The sequence below is a fragment of the Galleria mellonella genome, unplaced genomic scaffold (assembly GCF_026898425.1).
Source record: "Galleria mellonella isolate WM207_F2 unplaced genomic scaffold, CSIRO_AGI_GalMel_v1 utg87, whole genome shotgun sequence".
In the NCBI taxonomy this organism is placed as follows: domain Eukaryota; kingdom Metazoa; phylum Arthropoda; class Insecta; order Lepidoptera; family Pyralidae; genus Galleria; species Galleria mellonella.
The window spans coordinates 3,445,835-3,461,024 of record NW_026442166.1 but is presented as its reverse complement, the minus strand read 5'-3'; the positions used below and the strand labels follow the sequence as shown (position 1 = coordinate 3,461,024).

Sequence of the window (15,190 nt, the reverse complement as noted above, 5' to 3'; positions counted from 1 at the left end):
CAGACAACCTTTAGTTAAAGGAAAATAGAAATGGGTAGGTGGCGCAAGAGTGAATTAATAAATAATGAATGATAATGGGATAGTAGCTCTGCCTACGCTAACGGTATACGCTGGCGGGGTACCGATGAAGGGTGAAAGGTAAGAATGAAAAGGCAGGTCAGTTAGCCCGTCGTGATGAATTGCACTAGAATTAACTACGATGGTTTCCAGGGGAACCACGTGGAGGTCGACCTTAGGGTATATTGCTAGCAATGGGGCAGTTTTTCTTTAATGGGTGATAATGGAATGGTAACGTCACCCGCGCTATCGTGACGAATTCAACAAGAATTGTTCACGATGGCTTCCAGGGGGAACCACGTGGAGGTCGACCTAATAAGACATATTGCTAGCAATGGGGCTGTCAAACTCCATTGCTAACAATCCCTTCCCCCAGCAATGGGGCAGTTAGACCCCATTACTAACAATCCCTTTCCCCCCTATCAATTAGGATTAGAATGTTACAGTAATTAATCAATTAATGATATGATAATATATTAAAAGTTTTTTTTTTTTTGTTTATAATTTTCGGTGTAATTTTAGGTGGTACTCGAAGTTCCACTGAGAAACAACGACTCGTTGTGGAACGAGCAGTTCGTCATCATCTCCGAGTGTGAGCCGAGGACCTCCGTATACCTGGTTTGTGTGATCGCGGTGCCGATACTCATATTGATATTCGCATTTCAATAACATCGATGGAATAATTAAAGTTAGTTAAAGTTTAAGTTGAAAGTTAGTGTACCTTTCTAGAGATATTTCTGTAGAGTTTTTAATTTTTTCAAGAAAATAGGATAAAAAATAGCAATGAAATTAAAATAAAATATCTGGAAATATGTATACCGAAATTTATTACAGAGTGGGGACTTGAATATATTATTGTTTTACGGAGTATTTTTACCTATTAATATTGTATATTTTCTCTAAACTAATATTGATGGAAAAACGACAAAATGGTTTACTGTTTTACCAAACTTCAGTCTAACATGACCATAAAAGTATGTTAACCAATTAGAATTTTATTAGAGGAATAGAACGAAGAGAGAAAATATACTATTTTTTTCTGTTTTAATATAAAAAAAAACGTTACCTACCAACTGGTGTAGTACTTAATTCAAAAAGTATAATATAGCGGCCAAATACATTTATCTATAGGATTATTCAACAACTAGTCGTTACCCGCGGCGTTGCCCGCTTCTATGTAGTTCCCGTATATCATTCCCATTGGAACCCCTCATCAATCCAGTCTTATATTGGTAGTATCCAGTAGTAGTATCTAGTATGAATATATATATATATATATATATATATATATATATATATATATATATATATATATATATATATATAAAAGATGATTGCTAGCTACTACTGCTGTAATGAGTTCATAAGGTAAGCATGGATCATTTTTTTTTTAATTATTCTATACAATTAGGTATTACGCGCAAACGCACAATTCGTACGACCGCGAATTGGCGAAAATAACTGCAAAAAAGTTTAGCCGCTTATCGTGGTTTGCGGATACCCAGTAACTGCATTATCATATCTCACCCTGCATTAGATACAATAATAAACCATAATATCCTGGTGTGTCTTTAAATTTAGATACTTTGCATAAACAAAATAAACCGCCACAAAATCCGTTTGCATAATATAAGAATGGAAAACTCACCGAAATCCGTTAAGCACAGTGGTTTTCAAAGTTGTGCACGCAACTTTAAAAGAGGCCACAGAAACACACTAAAGGGAGGTTTTTGTTTATTAATAATAGAGTGGTAACCCACCCGCGCTACCGGTATACACCGGCGGAACACCAGTAAAGTATGATAGGTGAGGATGAAGCAGGTCAGTTATCCCATCATGACGAATTCAACAAGAATTGTTCACGGTGGTTTCTAGGGGGAACCACGTGGAGGTCGACCTAATAGGGCATATTGCTACCAATGAGGCTGTCTGTAACAATCCCTTTCCCCCCTACTAAGCGGAGGTGGCTTATGAGTGTTTTTTTTTTTATGGATGTAAATGGAATGGTAACCCCGTCTGCGCTATTAAGATACGCTGACGGGGCATCAATGAGGGATGATAGGTGAGGATGAAGCAGGTCAGTTGGTCGATCATATCGTATTATATCAGCCGTTAACTGTCCATTGTTGGACATATCTGAACTGAAGTTGAATCTGAATATTAATAGCAGTGGGGTTGTTAGCCTAATATCAATAATCCTTTCTTATCAACGTTTGAAATGAAATGAAATGAAATGAATTTGAAATGAAATAAATTTATTTTGCTAGAATGTAGGTACAGGTTACAGAGACGAAACAGAAATATGTATTTTCAAGTATAGATTGCTTGTGTCAAGGTCAATGGTCAATTTTAAGCTTATTAGGTACCTAATACTCAAAAATTAAACTGCCTAATATGCGAAAAAATAACGTTTATACGATGTGACCTAATTCATAACTTTGAGAACCACTAGTCCAGTAGATCTTGAGTATTACTGTTCTAGATAAGATAATGAAAGTATTATTGATATGTTTATGTTTTAATTACCTTGATACCATAATAGTAATCTTGTAGATATGGTATTGTTAATTATTAACTAAATGGGTAAGTATTTTATTAACTCACTCCAATAATATATCTTGCCTCTCTGTTACACACTTTAAATTTTAGACATTTAAATCATCATCATATCAGCTGTAGTAGTGTAGTAGTAGTAGTTGCCACGCTTGGCAGGCGGGATGGCAACCGCAGTTAGGCTTTGGAGATCTTTTAAAAGGGCCGCTGCTGCCCATCCCTCGCCCTCCCTTAGTCGCCTCCGACACCCACGGGAAAGTAAGATGTGGCCCATTCTATGCCGGGACCACACGGTATCAGACATCTATATAAATACACATAATGTTAACAGAGATTTAAAAGAGTAACTGTTGAGTTTCTTGCGGGCTCTTCACAACAGTTAACAACTTTTCGAACCTTTCGATAAAAAATGATGATTTATAATAAGAATAATAATAATAACTTTATTTACTTAAACAAAATTAGCCTGTAGTACAATAGAACTATGACCCCACACTAGGCAAAGCCTGTCTCGTGGAAGTCAAAGCTGAAATTTAAAAGTGCTTGTATTTGAATAAAGATGATTTGAATTATATATATATATATATACTCGGTAAAGGTTGTTTTAACATATACATTATTTCTAGAAATATACATGAAAATATATCGTACTACAATTATTATATTCGATTGTCATCCTGCAACCCTGTTGCGGCATATAAAAATTGAGATAAAATAACAGGGGTTGATCGTAAAAACGTAAAAATTTTAATTTGTATGTATTTTTCAATGCTAAATCATAATAAAATAAAAATAAAAAAAATTGTCAAAAAAATAAAAAAAATCTAGGGGTGGGTCACTCCTATCATTGAGGGGTATGAAAAATAGATGTTGGCCGATTCTCAGACCTACCCAATATGCACACAAAATTTCATAAAAATCGGTAAAGCCGTTTTGGAGGAGTTTGGTAACAAACACCGTGACACGAGAATTTTATATATAAGATATATATATTCATCGCAAATGTCTTGGTTAATTTCTCATAACATCAAGGAAAGATCTCTAAGTAGATATAACCATAGGCAGTTAATTTTTGCTAACCAACTAACATACTAACTTACTAATTGGCATATCAACATCTACAGTCAGTTGTTATAACTAAAATTGCCAACATTAATGTAGCATAAAGTCGTCTAACCCGTAAAGGTATGGTTTAATTATGGGTTGGGCGATTGTGCGTGCCCACTGATGGGCGACGAGAACGACAGATATGTGCATTCATTATTTATATATAGTATTTATTCATCTATGTTATTTATAAGTTTTTACATTAACGTGTGACAATGCGGAGGGGTCTAATTTTAATTTTATTTATTTTAAACAACTTGGATCCATTTTTGTTAGTAAGTGTACTTAAAAACTATGCTAGTACTTAATCACTAATAATAATGTAGTCCCCAAAGAGGGTTGACGTCAGGCAGGCGGCCGGTCGTAAAACTGAAAACCAAATCTTTTTGTAATATGGACAAATCATATTACACCGACCCCAAATGATTGGGATAAGGGTAGGAAGATGATGATGAATGATCTAATGCTCTGGGCAAGCATTCTCACGAGAGAACTATTTTTTTTATTTATTTAACACTTTATTGCACCAACATAACAGGATTTGTTGAACAATTTTCAATACGTATAGTGTAGTACAAAAGGCGGTCTTATTGCTAAGCAATCTCTTCCAGACAACCTTTGAGTAGAAAGAAATAAAGCATAAATAGGTAGGTGGCGCGTTAAAAGAAACAGATCTGTGAAAATAATAAATATCTGTGACAACATTGACTATGTAATTTATTTACAAACATTTTTTTGTAGCGTAATTGTATAAATAAAGTTTGTATTTTTTATGCAACTTAGAATAAAAAACAAGTTAAAAATAATCAGTTGTTTAAATTTAAATAAATTTTCTTCGTATAACATTAAATTAGCTGACAAAATTTTGAGAAATGTTTGAAACTCAATACCCTATGTATATAATCTAAAATTCTGGGCACGATTGCCGAAATTCATCACTAATATTACAATTCATGCACTTTCTTCCACGCACAACCATTCTTTGGAATCAACTTCCAGCAGCAGTATTTCCGAACCGATACGACAACATAACCTTCAAGAAAACAGTATATTCCTTTTTAAAAGGCCGGCAGCACACCTGCAATGCCGCTGGTGTTGTGGGTGATCATGGGCGGCGGTAGTCACTTACCATCAGGTGAGCCGCATGCTCGTTTGCCCCCAGCGTTGTAAAAAAAAAATCTAACTTGATAGTTTATCAAATTAAAATCATCTTTATTCAAATAGACTTATTTACAAGCACTTTTAAATCCTTTTTTTATGAATGCAGGATTCAGAAAGTTGTTATCTGTAGAGAAGAGCCCGCAAGAAACTCAACAGTTACTCTTTTAAATCTCTGTTAACATTATGTGTATTTATATAAATGTAGGTACTATGTCTAAAACTACATGGCCTTTAAAAGCCCTTACTTGATCCACTAACACCATGCATGCATGTTTTATTTTAATTTAATTTAATTTATTAAGCGCACATAACAGAAGTTTACAAATACAAACTTAAATTATAACATGCAAGTACATGTTTTGATCAGGTAAACTTGCCACAACATGTGCACACAGCGTGATCCAATAATAAATGCGACTGCAACAAAGCCATTCGGTTGCAACTATTAGTACAACCGAAATGCAACTTGTAATCGTTTAGTGTGTAATGGGCTTTGTTCAATAAGTGTTTTTAATAACAGTTTTAAAATTATTAAAAAGCAGATTCAAAATATGCTTCATTATTTTATTATACTATTAGATGTATCAATGTATTTTTTTTTGTATATGTATGTTGTAATTTGTGTGCTGTAAGTAAGTAATGCAAATAAATTATCTATCTATCTATCTATCAAAAGTATCTATTGTAAGTCTAGCATGTATTGGATAATCAAGACAAATGTAAATAAGTCCTAGTACAATTCTACTAAATATTTACCCCCTTATTCATAAAAACTAATAGCTATTATAAACCTATTACCAGAGGGTGACTTTGTACAAAAGTCGTTTGCTTGGGTACCTCTGTCCTATTCGTGTTTCTACTGTGAAGCAGTTGTGTTTGCATGGCTGTGTTTCGATTTGAAGGGTGGGATATGGCAGTGAATTTACAGGGTACAGAGGAATGACACCTGAGTCCTCAGGAATGGCAACGCATGGGGGGTATCATGGGCGAAAAAGTATACTCTGTTATGTCCACGGTACTGCTCATGTCTATGTGCGACAGTTACCACTTTCCATCAGGTGGACCGTCAGCTTGATTGGCATTCTATGATGTATAAAAAAACCCTATTTTAGCTATTCAACTATTTTGTTACATTCTTTCAAATTGGGCATTCCCAATTACATTAGCTACATTTAGCGTGAAAGAAAGAGACAAAACAGTTCAAAATTTTTAGAATAAGTTTGTAATAGATTATTATAATAGGTTTTATGATTAAGAGCATTAGTTTTTACTGGTCCTTAAAATAATCATTTTACTGTAATATTATATAATATCCTCAAAGCCTAACTGCTTTTGCCATTCCCCCTGCAAAGCGTGGCAAAAACTGGCAACCCCCCCCCCCCTCCTATGGGGATGCTTATATTTAGCAGTAGCTGTCTACTATTAACGGCTGATACGACAGGATACTGTAATACATACATATATATCTGTCACGCCTGTCTCCCATTAGGGTAGGCAGAAACAATGGAACGCCAAATGCTTCGATTCAAACAAACCTCTTTCGCTTCCTCCACATTCATCAATCTTTTCATACACGCTCGCCGGTTACGGGTACTTTTAATTTGGCCCTTCTTCAGCACGTCGCCTATTTGGTCGACATACGTACTGTAATATTAGATTGTACATTTAATTTTAAAGATAAGAAATGACGCGTCAGAGTTGACGCCAATGTCTACGAGTTTTAAAAAAAGAATCAATCTAAATAACACGTCGCTTCGCTAAAAATGTCTTCGAGAATGCACGATGGCATGTTAGTTGATATCGTGCATTAAAAAATTTTAAATTTAGAACGCGTAATGTCACGTTATATATTTCGCTTCGCAACAAGCAGTTTAGTAATCACAAGGAAAAATTTTAAACAATCACATAAAAAATATTTTTAATGGAATGGTTACCCCGCCTGCGCTATCGGTATACGCTGGCGGGGCACCAGTGAGGGATTATAAGTGAGAATGGAAAAAAAAGGTAAGTTAGCCCATCGTGATGGATACACTTGGAATTCAGCACGATGGTTTCCAAGGGGACCACAGGGAGGTCGACCTGGTTGAGTATATTGCCAGCAATAGGGCCCTTAGTCTCCATTACTAACAATACGAAATAGAAATGTCGTTGTCAATAAAAAAAAATCCAAATCATTTTATAATAATAATAATTTTTATTTCGGACTTTTTTGGTCCATTAAATATGTATTAGTAACAATATTCTTAAAACTAATGTTAGTATTTTTTATTATTTTAGTATTTACTAATGTTATAACTATATAAAAAGTGCAACGGAATTGAAAACCTCCTTTTTTTGAAGTCGGTTAAAAGATGGAAACATCAAAAGCATAATAATAATTGTGACGTGATTGCAAAGTGTCCTACTTGTTCTGTGATTAATGCGGATGGCATCCTTCACGGGTGATCAAGTTCAAATGATCATCGATGACCGCACACACCGTGTGCTCAGAATAAATAATAGTGTAACCTCGGATATAAGATTAATCTTATAGCTCGAGCTAGAACAGAAAAACGTCCAAGACCTTGATACAAAACTAGGATATTTAAATACAGAAATACTAAAGACTAGGGATGTGACTAGCCATATATTAATATAGAAATATCTATGTATTTCCCAGAGGGAGACTTTGTACAAAAGTCGATTGCTTGGGTACCTCTGTCCCATTCGTGTTTTAGTGTGTGAAGCAGTTGTGTTTGCATGGCTGTGTTTCGGTTTGAATGGCGTGAATTTACAAGGTACAGAGGAATAACACCTGAGTCCTCAGGAATGGCGACGCATGGGGGGTATCATGGGCGAAACAGTATACTCTGTTATGTCCATGGCACTGCTTATGTCTATAAGCGACGGTTACCACTTTCCATCAGGTGGGCCGTCAGCTTGTTTGCCATTCTAAGTTGTATTAAAAAAAAAAGATTTTTTTACAATGCGTGTGTCGCGTACGGCCCAAGACCTTAAATTACGCCCAGCCCGAACGCCTCCCGGATGCCCTCTAAACTTGGACAAATCTGGGGAAACCGGAGCCATTTCTTATGGAAGCATAAAGAACGGCTCCCATCTATGGAGGAGGCAGTGGACAGGTTACGACTAATATGATAATGATAATAATAAAGATATATTATCCAAATGTCCATATGTATTGATTGTTATTGTAAATTTTGTTAAAAATCTACCCAGATGTGAAACGACACAAGAAAGGGAATTGCGTACAAGTTCTAGACGTAAAGACATTATGAGTGACATACAACCAAGATTAAACGTAGTTATGTATGGAGCGCAATTTCAGGGAAGGAAATTGTATAACAAATTACCAATTAATCTGAAAACTATCCAAAATTGGAGAATATTAAAAATCAAACTCCATGCCTTTCTGTTGGAAAAATGTATTTATAAAATAAATGAATTTTAGGGATATATTAATTGTGAGTTGTTTGTGGTTGCTTGTTTTTTTTTTTTTTTTGACTGAAACTGTTATTATTATTAATTCGTTGATTGTATCTGACATTGTTTATATGTAAAATTCCTATCATACCTATTCGACACAATGTAATATTGTTATGAATAAATTGAATTGAATTGAATTGAATTGAATGAAGAGCTCGAACAATGATATCCAGGCAAACAAGCTGACGGCCCACCTGATGGAAAGTAGTAACCATCGCCTATAATCATGAGCAGTATCAAGTACATAACAGAGTATACTGTTTCGCCCATGATACCCCAATGCGTTAATCCTCTGTACCCTGTAAATTCACTGCCATATCACACCCTTCACTCTCATTGGTGCCCCGCCAGCGTATACCAATAGCGCAGGCGAGGTGACCATTTCATCTTCACTAAAAAAAAACAATCCTCACCCGATTCACACGTGTATGTGTGACCACTTTTGTCCGCAGGCTATTTAATCGCCTTTTACCCACCCCTGAATTGAAAAGACGGGGAGATTTTTCCCCATGACATAATATTACTTTATTATTATTACATAAAGGAAACCATGATAAACTTATCTCTTGTTGACAATGAGTTCTTTATAAAATGTTGTTAAAATTCTATGAATCGAATCTTTTAGAACAGACTACAATACCTACATTGTTTTTATATAGTTCATTTAACTCTATTAATATATTGGGTCAGAATTAGATAAGAAGATTAGGAAAGGTAAGAATTTTATTAGTCCCATATAATATATCTATAATAATATTAATAAAAAATAGATTAATTTCTCTTTACAATTCATTACAGTGAAATACAATACTTATATTAATCAAATTATGAATATAACTGTGAGAGACTGGTGCCTGAGATAGGTATAAGAATACCTATATTACAGGTCACCGGAGCCTCACTCCGCAGGATTACTTACTAAGTACTTGTAATATAATAAGTGAATTCAATGTAATAAATATAATTTATACAAAGAGATATTTAATTATAATTTAATCTGGAAGTTGTGTATGTGTGCGTGTGTACGCGTGCTTGTGCGTGCTATATATTATATGTAAGAAATATCTGTATATAAGAAAATTTGACCGGTAACAAAATGGTCACACCTGATGATGTGACCTTGGTCCCTTGAAAAATGGGGAAGTGCTTGGTGTGGGATAAGACGTGTCTAGATACGTCTGCACCAAGTCTTTTATCTAAGTCGTCCTCTTGTTCGGATACTGCAGCAGGAACTAATAAAGAGGCGAAATAATCACATCTGGATGGGGTCTTATTCTTTCTCTCCATTTACTGTAGAGACTATGGATCCGTGGGATTAAGAAGCGAAGCATTTTTAACAGATGATCGCAGCGCACCTCATCGAGGTTACTGATAGACCAAGAGCTGGTAGCTACTTTACGCAAAAGATCCAAAAAGAATCCAAAAAGGAGCTGCCAGTATCTTGGGTACGCTTCCTCGATGTGGTGCGTTGGGAGACTATTTATAACTAATTGTAAATATTGTTTGTAAAAAATATAATTAGACACAGCTGTGTCATAATTTTGATAACCTTTAGACGCAGTGGTGGGTATATTGCTTTAGGTAAACGAGGTTCCGAGTTCGATTTCCAGTAAAAGTCTTAAATTGAGAAAAAGAACACTTCTGAATTGTCTAGGATCTGGGTCTTTGTTGTTGGTTGAGCTCCCAGATTTTAGTCGGCTGATTCCTCAAACCATAAAGAATCTTTGTTAGTTTGAGGATCAGGATATTGACATGATTGTATGGCAGTTATTATTTAAATTTCCAGCCATCTCTCTAGTGGTGGTTAATTTACTAAACAATAAATGAATAAAATTAAACAGCCGATAGAGTCTTTGACCTCAATGCTCAAAAATGAGGATACTCCTGAGGAGTACGCTATGAGATGCTGTAACACAGAGTATCCTAGTACAGATTCTGTCCACCCCCAATGGCAAACTATGTATATTCTATTTTGTAAAATGTAAAATGAAGTTCTATTGTGATAGAAATAAAAATTATTAATTAGTATTTTTTTTTTATGGGTGAAAATGGTATGGTAACCCCGCCTGCGCTAACGGGATACGCTGGCGGAGCACCAGTGAAGGGTGATAGATGAGAATGAAAACAGGCCAGTTAGCACATCATGATGAATTCATCAGGAATTAACCATGATAGTTTCCAGGGGGAACCGCGAGGAGGTCGACCTGGTTGGGTATATTGCTAGCAATGGGATTCTGTCTCCAACACTAACAATCCCTTTCCCCCCTATTAATTAGTATTAGGTATATTAATAAACGTATTATTACAAAATAGTAAATAATATTTATTTAAAATTGTCTTACATTAATTACCTAATACAGGTAAACATATACAATCTAGCTATTCAAATTTTTACTAACATTTTTTTTTAAATATATGACTGAATTTAATTTAATATAAAAGATTAAAATAATTATTAAAATAAAACATAAAAATTTAATTACAATTTATTATTATGTTGTATTTTTACTGTCTCACTTATTAACTGTCCACTGCTGAACAAACCCCCCCCCCCCTCAATAGGGAGTCGATTGGTGGGTTTTGCCAATAATTGCCACGTTTGGAGGCGGGTTAACAACTGCAGTTAGCCCTTGGTGGTTTTTTAACAGGAACGGGAAAAAAAGGGTTGTTATTGTTATATTCATAGTATGAAATTATATTTTCTTGTTATATTATATTTAATCACGTTCTTAGTAAAGATTAAAATATTTACAATTAAACAAATTTAAACAACTATTTTTATGCGACAGAAAAAGTTGTTTTTGTAACTCTTTCTTAGTAAATATTTATTTTGTTATTAATTATATTGATATAGATATTTAAATGTGTATTATTATATACTTAAAAGAAAAACTAATAATAAATAATTATAAACACGATTTTAGTATTATTATTTTTAGTATTTTATAATATGTGTGCAAACACTAATATATTTTATTTATATTTGTATTGATATTTAATTTTATTCAAGTTTCATATATTTATTAGTGTTTACTTAATTAATTAAATATTTTGAATTCTTTACTTATACGTATTTAAATATATTTCAAGTTGTAAATAAGTATATTCCGAGTTTATAAACTTATGTAATTCATAGTGTTAACATAGTTAATAGCAGCGTTTTACCTGAAATAAAACGCATATTAAAATACTTACCTCACTGGAAGCTTTATACATTGAGAGAGAGCATTTCCGTTTCCGTCGTTAGCCAGTCCTAAATTATTATTATTATACCGGAATTTCCGGCTCAGTGGCGACACCTGGCGGGAATGCACGATTTTTACTTTTGTAAAAATGTGCTTCCTATCGTCATTGACTCAATGTTTCACCAGGCAAAATAAAATTAAAGCTTCCAGTGAGGTAAGTATTTTAATATGCGTTTTATTTCAGGTAAAACGCTGCTATTAAAGTACTTGACCGTCACTGGAAGCTTTATACATTGAGACCTGTTTGTTATTGCCTGGTGACGCCACTACTTCTTTGTTTAATTAAATTTTAATACACAAAGGTACAAGGTGGGCTTAAAGCTCAGGACTTGTGAAGCATTAAGTTATCGAAATAGGAACTAGGGGTGTATATGCAATGCCATACCTGCTTGCTCTATATAATTAGGTACTTTGAATAATAAGTAATTGAAACGCCAATGTGATAATGAGTAGGTTACAGCAAAAATAAACTCGTCTTTATTTTATATATAATTAGGTAACATAATAAATATTACATAATTCATGTACTTGTGCTAACAAAATTAAGTATAACTAAATTATAATGATTTTATTAATTATTAGTCAGTACCAAACGAAACCCATGATAAATCAAGTAATTGGATTAAACAATCGAGTAATGGTATCAGAATTATCGCTCCTAATAACTTCTCTTCGATAAAACTGTTGGAATGTATTAACAGATTGCCAATTCCCACGAGCTAGAATATCTTCAACAGAATGATTCTCTAGCCAACTTTTAGAGGCTACAGCTGATCGAACGCTTCCTGGAGTAGCTGCTATATCGGCTTCCTTTAACAGCGTTCTGATCCATCCAGCTATTACGGTTCGTGAAGCAGGCTTGGCAACACCTCTAATTGTAATGAATAAATTAAAAGACTTTGTAGCATCACGTCTTTCTTTTAACAAAGATATAGTTCTCTCTATCCAAAATAGCGGATTTAGATTACGGTTATCGGGATTTAAAAGTAATTTCCAACCAGATTGTCTATAAGTACTGCTGTCAGTTTTTGAGCCAAATTGGGGCCAAAAAATTATATTATCATCAGATTTTACACAGTAAGGTGGATCTATCCTGAGTAACGTTAAATCATGAATACGTCTGCCTGAGCATAGTAGTAACAAAATGGCAGTATGTCGTGATACTTGAAATATATTATTCATATCTATTATGCAATTGTTTAGGAATTGACACAACTTACTGACATTCCAAATGGGTGGTTTACAAGTTTTTGGATTTTTTAGGGAAATTGCTTTTAAAATATGTTTTACTAGGACATGTGAACTTAGTTGACAAAACATATCGGTATTACATAAAGTGGCAACAACTGATTTGTGTAGAAGAATCGTATTATAAGATAATTTATCTACTAAATATAGATCACATAAAAATTGAGCTAACTGTGATCCAGTTGGATTTGTTGGATTGATACTTTTATTTCTACACCAAGAAATCCAGCGTGCCCATGCTGTTTGGTAAGTTTTCAAAGTAGACTTACGCCATGAGTTTTTGAGTAATGAGCGTTGTTCAGAGTTCCATGATTCTATCGCTGAAGACCACCCCCACATTTCCACACCTCCAGTACAATCTCGTCTACTTTCGGAGGTGGGAGGCCTGTCGACGTATCGACTAGATGTTGGTTGAGGTTCCTCAGAGTAAACGGTGCTGATAGCGCGCGGGTTTTCAGATCCGCTCGCCAAAATACTTTTTCCCACCGAGGAACTACTAACAAAAATGTCCCCGTCGACTGATTTAAGTGAGTTAATACTTTGGGAACCAAATATGGGGGTGGAAATACCCATGCTATTGGATAATTCCATGGGACGCTGAATGCATCGTGAAATAAGGCTTGATGATCGGTTAAATCTCGAGACACATAATTGCTTGTTACATGTGCCGTTTTTGATGCAAAAAGATCTATCATTGGGTTGCCCCACTTTGCAAAGATTACTTCCACACATGCAGGTAATAAATGCCACTCCGGGGGTCGGCGATGGCGACTTAAATGATCGGCATAATTGTTGAATTTGCCTGGAAGGTAATGTATGTTGAAATGTATTTGATAATGATCGAGTAAATTTAGAATTTGTGAAGTTATTTCCAATAATGCTATTGATTTTGTACCTCCTTCTTTCTGTAGATAAGCGACTGCCGTTTTGCTGTCGCATTGAATTAGGATTGAGCTGCGACTTATCTGAGGAGCATAACTTTGGAGAGCATGAAGTATGGCCAACATCTCTTTTTGATTGCAGTGAAGATTCTGTTCCTCTGGTGACCAGGTCCCCGAGAGAGCTAGATTGTTTATTTGTGCCCCCACGCCCGATCCGAAGCATCTGTTGCTAAGAAATTCACCGCAGGAGGGTGATGTAGTGGTGTGGATAAATGGCAATTCTGTACCCACCATTTTAATTCGTTGTTGGCTTCCTTCGTTAGTGGGTAAGCTCGAGATGACGTTTGTGGTAGTGAATTCATCATTGTTAATAATTGTCGATGATTGAGTCGTCCTCGTGGCACAACAAAACTGGCAAAGTTTAGAATCCCTACTATTTGTTGTAACTCTTTGACAGTTACTTTTTGTTGTTCGAGTATATAATTCGTCTTTTTTGCTAAGGCGATAACCTTCTCCTTTGGTAGAGATTTTAGATTCTCCCAAGGTTTCCAGTCTATACCTAAATAAACTATATTCTTTTGAGGGTAAAGTACCGATTTTTCGAAATTTATTTGCCAACCCAAATTCTGTAGCGTTTGTATCGTAAGTTTTACATGGTTGCGCAAGGTATTTTGATTCTGATGTGCAATAAGGAAGTCGTCTAGGTACACTATGATTCTTACGTTCCATTTTTGCCGCAACATTTGAGCAATCCAATTGGACAGTATGGAGAAGGTTTTTGGGGCTGTACTCAGGCCAAACGGAAGACAAGTCATCTCTAATAATTGTTGGTTGTATATCAGTCGTAGGAAGCGTCTTTGTGACTTTTTTATACTGAGGTGAAAATAGGCCTGCGACAAATCTACTTTGCATAGCCAGTCCCGAGGTTGCAGGAAGTTCGGAATGCGGTGCATGTTTATGAGATGAAACGGTTTGACCGTTACATATTTGTTTAGTGCTCTTAGATTGAATATAGGACGAGCTGTTCCGTCTGATTTTGGTACCAGAAATAGAGGCGAAACAAAGCTGGGAGAGACATGGGCGACTTTTAGAATTCCTTGCGATTTCATTTTGTTTATTATTATGGACATTTCTTTTGAGACAGCAGTTTGCAAGGGGCATTGTTTTAGATTTGGATATAATAGAGGAGGTTTTTTAAAGAAAGGTATGCGATAGCCTTGAATTAATTGCAAAACAATTTCTGGTGCACCCATATCTTTCCATTGTGTGTGGAAGAGTTTTAACTGACCTGCTCGAAATGGCTTTGAGTCATTGTTTCTGTATTTTTTGATTTCCTTTATGGGAATTTCTGGACGTATTTGTACGTCCTCGGTTATTTCCACGGTTGTGCTGCGAGCCACGGTCGTGAAATGTACCCTTGCCCGTGTTAGTGTATTGAACATAGAAGTATATCGT

The 15,190-nt window shown here is 35.1% G+C and overlaps 2 protein-coding genes across 3 annotated transcripts in view; one reads left to right on the top strand and one right to left on the bottom strand.

Moving 5' to 3' along the window:
- LOC113510992 (uncharacterized) overlaps positions 1-870 on the top strand; it is a 35,397-nt gene extending 34,527 nt beyond the window's left edge. For both annotated transcript variants that reach the window (XM_052902109.1, XM_052902110.1), the window contains one exon: positions 580-870. In XM_052902109.1, the coding sequence (XP_052758069.1) occupies positions 580-726 (147 nt within the window). In that variant the 3' untranslated portion in view covers positions 727-870. The remainder of the gene's footprint in view (positions 1-579) is intronic.
- A 9,790-nt stretch (positions 871-10,660) lies between these two features.
- Positions 10,661-13,915, bottom strand: LOC128202292 (uncharacterized). Its single transcript, XM_052902061.1, has one exon. It carries the CDS (start codon positions 13,791-13,793, stop codon positions 12,216-12,218), a length of 1,578 nt encoding a protein of 525 aa, XP_052758021.1. The 5' UTR covers positions 13,794-13,915; the 3' UTR covers positions 10,661-12,215.
- Positions 13,916-15,190: the final 1,275 nt, after the last annotated feature.